Source organism: Moschus berezovskii, chromosome 23 (genome assembly GCF_049115385.1).
Source record: "Moschus berezovskii isolate FMDL1 chromosome 23, NW_MosBer_1.0, whole genome shotgun sequence".
Classification (NCBI taxonomy): Eukaryota; Metazoa; Chordata; class Mammalia; order Artiodactyla; family Moschidae; genus Moschus; species Moschus berezovskii.
The window spans coordinates 40,999,810-41,008,644 of NC_142482.1; the positions used below are offsets into that span (position 1 = coordinate 40,999,810).

An 8,835-nucleotide genomic window follows, 5' to 3' on the forward strand; every position below is an offset into this window, starting at 1 on the left:
TATAACCTACCAAGATTGAATTAGAAAGAAATATTGGTAGGAAATCTAACAGACCAATTAGTAGTAAAGACATTGAATCATATATGACAAGCCCAGAGCAAACACCATACTCAGTAGTACAAGGCTGTAAGCTATTCCTCTAATGTCAAGAGCAAGACAATGATGGCCACTCTTGCCACTTCCATTCAATATAGTTGGGAAGTCCTAGAAAAGGAAAAGAAATGATAAGCATCCAAATCAGAAAGTGACTAGTAAAACTGTCTCTGCAGATGACATGATTTTTGATATAGAAAATCCTAAAGACCTAATAAAAAAAAGCTCTAAGAACTAATAGACAAATTCTGCAAAGTTGCACATAGAAAAAATACAGGCTATTTAGACATTCCGCACATATGTAGGGGAGTGTGTCAATGTATAAATTATATCCTAATGTAAGCATGTGATGAACACAAAATTCAAGACCATGATTCCCCTGGGAATCATGCAGGAAGACAGACTGGACACTGTAAAGCAGTTCTAAGCTATTAGTAAATTTTCACCTCTTGAACAGAATGGCAGGCTGAAATGTATTCACAGTATTATCTTTAATTTACTGAAAATGAAACGATTATATGGCTCATGAACCTAGAATTTTAATTAGTCAGTGATTTTTTAATCAAATATTTCCTATGGAAACAACAATTGCCCAGATTTCTCCAACTGCACTGATATCTTACCTGTTGAATAAACAAAATTTCAACTAAATGTGTTATTTTAATAAATATGGTTTACATTATATTTATAATATTCAATAGTAAATTAATGTAACACAAAAATTTACCTCTAAAATTAATTTCCATGGAAGAAATCTAAATAGAAATGAAAAGATAGATGCCAAAGTCTTAAGGGAAATTTTGGTAAAATTGTTGTTTGGATAAGATTCTGACCATAGTCAAAGATTTGTTAATCACCTCTGTGAGGCACCAGTCCCCAAGGTCTAAATCACATCCACATAGTAGCCTTTAAAACTGCACATAAATATTTCCCTGCTACATCATTACGATTCTTGTACTACATGTAGACCAACATAGCACTCTCTTTGTTTAATTAGGCAAAAATTGATCTACAAATGCATTTAACAAGAGTATACACTAAAAGACTACAAACATACTATCAAAAATACATTTAACAAAACCTAATTCTTCAACTCTTCAACCAGTCCTGCATCTAGCTTTTCTCCAATCCACATTAGATAGAGACCTCTATTTAATCTCAGTTCAGCTGTTGTATTTAAATATGAATGTGATTGTCATGTTATTAATAGTATAAGAAACCAGTGGCTATTCCAATATTTCATAGACTGAGTGACTTGCCAAACAATTTTTCTGAATTATCAATGAAATGAAGGATCATCATAGTGTGCACAGGAGTACATCTGGACTACATAAGAGCATGACAACTGTGAATTCTACCCTCATGATAGTATAATATCGTTCTAATATTATTTTCTTCTGGTAAGTATGCGCTGCTATCTCCAACAGAAGACATGGAGTAGAAAACAAATCCTAGGTAGCACAGATGTTAGATCTCAGTATAACATAAAAGCAAATATGTGACAGATACGTGAGATAAAAATAAACCCTAATATACTAATTCCTTCTCAGGAATGAAGATTATATTAAATTTCAACAAAAGCAGTTAGTGAATATTTTAACTTAGTAAATGCTCTCTATGCTGAGCATCTTACTAAACAGTTTATATGCAATATATCATTTAATTATCCTCACAAACCATTCTATGAAGCAGGTGCTCTGCTGCTGCTGCTAAGCTGCTTCAGTCGTGTCCGACTCTGTGCAACCCCATAAACGGCAGCCCACCAGGCTCCCCCGTCACTGGGATTCTCCAGACAAGAACACTGGAGTGGGTTGCCATTTCCTTCTCCAATAGCAGGTGCTCTAGAATAACTATTTTTCAGATGAGGAAACTCAGGCTTAAAGACAATAATTAGCTGCTTCAGTTCACACAGTGAGAAAGTAGCTGAAGGGTGTTCTAATACCATAACTGATGGTCTGAATCTAGAGTCCAGAGTCTTAACTACTTTACATTGTATTTTTCTGCTTTGGCTTTGTATAGTTACAGCAATGTACATCTTACTTTACAGTTACAAAAGATCCATTCAATATCTTTTCATTTTTTATAAAATTTTAGACAACTATGAAATTTTATGTATCTAGTTTTATCGCCTGGGAGAAGGCAATAGCAAGCCAGTCCAGTACTCTTGCCTAGAAAATCCCCTGGATGGAGGAGCCTGGCGGGCTTCTGTCTATGGGGTCACACAGAGTCAGACATGACTGAAGTGACTTAGCAGCAGCAGCAGCAGTTTTATCTCCATATCATTGTGTACACTCAAGTTATGTTTAAATATGTCTGGTTCATTTGTCTTAGATTTCACTGAAGAAAGTAAAATGTAAAGTTATGCTACATTATTAGAAACTGAAGTTCATACTATGAAAAATGAAAGTGAGTTTTAATTAAAATATAGCATGCCTCTTTTTAACATCCATTTCTTCAACTTATGTTCTAAGTCTCTTTTTTATATCATATTGACTTTTAAATTTAAAATGATATCTAAATTTTGAGACTTCAAAGCTTAAACCAAAATATCAAAAAGCATAAAATGAAGTCTTATATTTGGGTTCACAAGATTAAATTACATAAAGTATAACTCCTGTCTTGACAGCACTTCTAACAAGGGGCTTTATATAATCCAAAACTTAAGACTGTAACATTTTCCACCTGCTGAAACTGGCCAACATATTTTAGAAACATTGTGTAAATCATAGACTGTCACTATTCTCTTCAACAGTGTAGCACACCTAGTCCACTGGGTTTACTTCTAAACTCACTATTCTGAGGCATTTGATAAACCATGGTGCATCCAATGGATAGCAACCAGAGGAGCATAGTAATTAAAGATCATTCAGTGACCTATGCACTTGGTCTGGGAACATAAATTTAAGTGTATATTTAACAATAGATTTTGATATTAAAAGAGACTTAAAAGAAATATAAAAAATTTTAATGAACCAAATTAAACAATAGTGTCTACAGATGTACATTTGAGTAATTAAACGAGTAAAATACAAGGAGGCGGTTACTATAAACATCAGGATAGTGGATACTTTCAAGGACAGAGAAGGGTTATGATTGGAATGAGGCACAAGGAGAAGCTCCCGGGGTGGCTGGCAGCATTCTGTTTCTTGACCTGGGTATCAGTTACAAAAATATTCACCTTAGCTCACCAAGTTTTTATTTTTATTTCTGTATATATGTTTTATTTTCTAATAAAACTACCTTTGTAAAGTCATGTCAAATCGACTTATTCTGTATTTATTTCCAGAAAAAAGAAAAAGAGCCAGTGCCTGGATGTTACAGAGGCATCTTTGAGCTCAACATAAGAAGTAAGTAAGAGACAGTGCTTAAAGGAAAGAGGCTGCTTCATGTGCAAATGACTTTCCTGTTACTGAATTTATGAAAATAGGAGTGGAAGTGAATCCTCCTGTGGAAGGATTTCCCATGCAGGATAGAAGGCTGGATTCATGGTGCCTGAGGTTCATTTCAACTCTAAAATTCTGTGGACTTTTAATTCCCAACACTATCCCAACCTGAAATGGTCAAAAAAAGTCAAGTGCATTCTGTAATCAAGTCATTTTGGAAACCAAGTCGTCTCCTCCTTCTGAAGCTTATAGCTTCAATCTGTACACTGTATTTGAAAGTAATTTTGTGTACATAAGTATGATTGTGCACCCAAACAATCATGCCAAAAAAATATTTAAGCATTCCAGTTTAGTTGTAGACCACATGGTGAATCACCAACATGAAAAACAAAGGAAATGAGGGATAGATAGAGTAACAGTGATTTGGGGGTAGGTGAATATAGCTTTTCATTTTTAGAATTAAACGTGAACGAAGGCTTCCTGCCTTTCATTGGAAATCCTTCCACAGAAGGATTCACTTCCAAGTGTCTTAACAAATATTAACCTTCACAATCTCCCTTCACATAACACATAGAGAACCTAGTATACAGACAGGTTAAATAAACTGCCCAAGGACACATTGCTTCCGAGTGGTGAAGCTGGAATTTGATCCCAAGCACTCTGAGTTAAGAACTTGTGCTCTTAAGCAATATGCTTAACTTAGTCTGACATCTACTCCATAGAAACGGGACGCTCATAATTAAATTAAATTTCCATTTTATACTGAGAAAGACTATACCTCTATTTCATACTACTTAATAATAACAGTTCTTTCTTCATGATTGTAATATATAATGTTCTAACTAAAATGCTTATAAAAATGATATACTGAAGGAAATTTATCTTTACCTTATCTTACTATAATTGTAACAAATAGGTTATTATTCCTTGACCCAAAGACACTATAAATGCAAAGTATACATTTGGGTCTGAAGATCACGGTTAGAGATTATATACATTAAAAAATTCATAAACTAACTAATTAGACATTCCATCTGTTTAATGATATGATACCGTATCCAGACAAAGTAAGACTGATATAATTGTATCCCTTATCTGTATTCTTTTAGAATTGAAATTAGGTGATAGTTTTACCTATAGAGTTCCAAAGCAACCAGAGGATAAACTCATGCAATTAGTAAATTCTATGGGGAAAAATAACTCATTGATTGTTTAATAAACTTTTTGTTTCAATTAACTGCCTTGCTAATTTTGCTGAAGGGACAGGTAAATAGGAGCTAATGCAGATAGCTACCATCTGTATGAGGGGACCAAAGCCTTCTGGAATTGGTTCAACTTTAACTCTGCTGCTGCTAAGTCGCCTCAGTCGTGTCCGACTCTGTGCGACCCCATAGACGGCAGCCCACCAGGCTCCCTTGTCCCTGGGATTCTCCAGGCAAGAACACTGGAGTGGGTTGCCATTGTCTTCTCCAATGCATGAAAGTGAAAAGTGAAAGTGAAGTCACTCAGTCGTGTTCGACTCTTAGTGACCCCATGGACTGCAGCCAACAAGGCTCCTCCATCCATGGGATTTGCCAGGCAAGAGTACTGGAGTGGGTTGCCAACTTTAACTCTGCAACGAATCAATAAGACTGCTGAGATGGCGTAATAAGATTCATAAAGGTGTTCAAAGAAACCTATAGCATCTGTACATGTAAATAAAGGTTAATAAAAAGGATTTTTTTCCTGGCACCAGAAACACATTTCACCAAAAAAGGGCAGGATAGTAAAGAACATCAAAATTAATACAAGAACAACAGTGTAATGTTGAAAATCAGGAAAAGCGGAAGAGGATGCTGGTTGTGATGATAATTATTATTATGATTATAAAGGTTGAGATATAGACATTTGGAAGTGAATATGGAAAGTGATTGTTAGCAAATGGTAGAGCTTACCCCAGGAAAATGTCATTTAACTTTTACCTTAAGCTCAACAGCTTTGTAAGAAAAATATTTGTGTGACTCAGTGGTCAAAAAGTATTTTTAGAAGCATTCTGGAGAATTCTCTGTCTGCCCAGTGGTTAGGATCCACATTTTAACTGTTGGGGTCCCAGGCTCAATTCTTGGTTAAAGAACTAAGATCCTGGGAGCCACGTGGCATGGCAAAAATAAAATAAAACTACACTTGATATGATTAAATATGTAGAGATTTGGGGAAATGAACACAGCAGATATGTTAAGAGGTGTTCCAAAATGGGAGAAAGCATGCAAATAAGTGACCTTTGGATATTCATGACAAACTTCAGAGGCTTTTAGTTCTACCTAAGGCTGACACTATTTTTTCTTACCAAGCTTACTAGTTTTTCAAAAGGAGCAATGGGAACCAGCAATGGAAGTTCCAGAACAGACTTCATCCTTCTGGGCTTTTCTGATCAGCCCCAGTTGGAACACATCATCTCTGCGGTTGTCTTCATCTTCTATATTATAACACTGGTAGGAAACACAACTATCATTCTTGTATCTTACCTAGACTCCCAGCTCCATACGCCCATGTATTTCTTCTTATCCAATTTGTCTTTTGTGGACCTCTGTTACACAACTAGCATTATCCCCCAGATGCTGGTAAATCTATGGGGTCCAAAAAAGTCTATTACATATGGAGGATGTGTGCTCCAATTCTTCTTTGCCCTTGACTTGGGAGCCACAGAATGTCTTCTCTTGGCTGTGATAGCTTATGACCGCTATGCTGCTGTCTGTCAACCTCTTCACTACACTGTAATAATGCACCCTGAGCTTTGCCAGAAGATGGTGTTGATTGCCTGGTTAGGTGGTCTTGGCAGTGCCTTAATTCTTTGCTCATTGACTTTGAAGTTGCCAAGATGTGGGCACCGGGAGGTGGATAATTTTTTCTGTGAGATGCCAGCATTAATCAAGATGGCTTGTGTCTATTCAAAAGTAATTGAAGTTGTTGTCTTTGCTCTTGGAGTAGTATTTCTTCTGGTACCTCTGTCACTAATTCTCATCTCATATGGAGTTATCACTCAAGCTGTCATGAGGATCAAGTCAGCAGCAAGGTGGCGAAAGATCCTTAATACATGTGGTTCCCACCTCACAGTAGTATCTCTGTTTTATGGAACAATCATTTATATGTACATGAAGCCACATACTAGTACCTCGCAAGATGAGGGGAAGTTCCTTACTCTCTTTTACACAATTGTCACACCCAGCCTTAACCCTCTGATATACACTTTAAGAAACAAAGATGTAAAGAGTGCAGTAAAGAGAATATTGTGGATTAACAAAAATGGCCAGCAAAGTCATGAATTAAATGTAAAAATCAGAGTGTAGAAAGTTAAAGAAATAATATTGACCTTTCCCAAAAGAAGATCAATCAACACATTTATTCAAAGAGCACTTCTTGGGTGTTTACCATGTACCAAGAATTGTACTAAGTACTGACTCTGTAAATAAATAGGAAGTAGGGATAAATGGGAGAAGGCAATGGCGAGCCACTCCAGTACTCTTGCCTAGAAAATCCCATGGATGGAGGAGCCTTGTTGGCTGCAGTCCGTGGGGTCGCTAGGGATCGGACACGACTGAGCGACTTCACTTTCTCTTTTCACTTTCACACATTGGAGAAGGAAATGGCAACCCACTCCAGTGTTCTTGCCTGGAGAATCCCGGGGACGGGGGACCCTGGTGGGCTTCTGTCTATGGGGTCACACAGAGTCGGACACGACTGAAGTGACGCAGCAGCAGCAGCAGCAGCAGGGATAAATGATAAGGAGACAGATAAATAAATATACATAAATAAAATGTAATGCATACATTTAAAACCTACAAGATTAATCAGGGACTGCTGCTGCTAAGTCACTTCAGTCGTGTCCGACTCTGTGTGACCCCAATGACGGTAGCCCGCCAGGCTCCGCCGTCCCTGGGATTCTCCAGGCAAGAACACTGGAGTGGGTTGCCATTTCCTTCTCCAATGTGTGAAAGTGAAGTCGCTCAGTCATGTCTGACTCGTAGCGAGCCCATGGACTGCAGCCTACCAGGATCCTCCACCCATGGGATTGTCTAGGCAAGAGTACTGGAGTGGCTTGCCGTTGCCCTCTCCAAATCAGGGACTACAGATATATAAATAATTATGAAATGTGGTAAGTATCAGTTCAGTTCAGTTCAGTTCAGTCGCTCAGTCATGTCTGACTCTTTGCGACCCCATGAATCACAGCATGCCCTCCCTGTCCATCACCAACTCCCGGAGTTCACTCAAACTCATGTCCATCGAGTCGGTGACGCCATCCAGCCATCTCATCCTCTGTCATCCCCTTCTCCTCCCTCCCCCAATCCCTCCCAGCATCAGCGTCTTTTCCAGTGAGTCAACTGGTCGCATGAGGTAGCCAAAGTACTGGAGTTTCAGCTTTAGCATCAGTCCTTCCAATGAACACCCAGGATCGATCTCCTTAAGAATGGACTGGTTGGATCTCCTTGCAGTCCAAGGGACTCTCAAGAGTCTTCAAGTATAGCAATGTACAAAAGATTGAGGAAATATTATTCATAAGCATCTATTATAGATAAGATTGTACTGGTTTTTTTTCTTCCCAGACATATCACTTATATTAGAAATAACAGTCTTTCATTCACTTGATTTTGCCAGAGGAGACTTTGTGGTAAAGACTAACAGCTCACCAACACTCATTCCACCTTCTGCCTCAAGTTTTAAAAGAGCAGAGAGGGCTACTACACTGGGGCTTCCCTGGTGGCTCAGTGGTAAAGAATCCACCTGCCAAAGCAGGAGACACGAGTTGGATCCCTGGGTCGGGAAGATCCTGTGGAGAAGGAAATGGCAACCCACTCCAGTATTCTTGCCTCGGAAATCCCATGGACAGAAAGTCTGGCGGGCTACAGTCCATGGGGTCACAAAGAGTCAAACACAACTTAGCAAATACAACAACTACAAGTTGACCATTTATACTGAAGTCAATAAAAAAGGTTATTCCTTATTTAACACTATCTGCTTGCACTTTTGCTTTATAACGTTCTTTCTTTTCTTGAATTATAGTGGTCAGTTCAGTTCAGTCACTCAGTCGTGTCCGAATCTTTATGTCCCCATGGACTGCTGCTCATTGGGCTTCCCTGTCCATCACCAACTCGCAGTAGTAGATGGTAATTTGGGGGGAAGGTTTTGATGCTCTTACTTGACAAAACAAAAATTTAGTAATCATATGTCCAATCCCATTTTTACTTTATTTTACTGGTAAATACATTCAAAATCTGGGGATCTCTATGCTGGAGAATAAATTAAACTTCTCTACAAGTTGATCATTTCAGAGATTGAAAATCATCTCTGCAGCTTTTTCTAGGCTGGTATCACTCTCGCAAGC

At 38.1% G+C, this 8,835-nt stretch overlaps 1 protein-coding gene across 1 annotated transcript; it reads left to right on the forward strand.

Moving 5' to 3' along the window:
- Positions 1 to 5,830: 5,830 nt before the first annotated feature.
- Positions 5,831 to 6,802, forward strand: LOC129543560 (putative olfactory receptor 2W6). Its single transcript, XM_055406754.2, has one exon. It carries the CDS (start codon positions 5,831 to 5,833, stop codon positions 6,800 to 6,802), a length of 972 nt encoding a protein of 323 aa, XP_055262729.2.
- Positions 6,803 to 8,835: the final 2,033 nt, after the last annotated feature.

What these genes read in the sequence shown, in the direction of transcription:
- LOC129543560 (XM_055406754.2), top strand. Translation starts at nt 5,831, where the DNA reads ATGGGAACCAGCAATGGAAGTTCCAGAACAGACTTCATCCTTCTGGGC.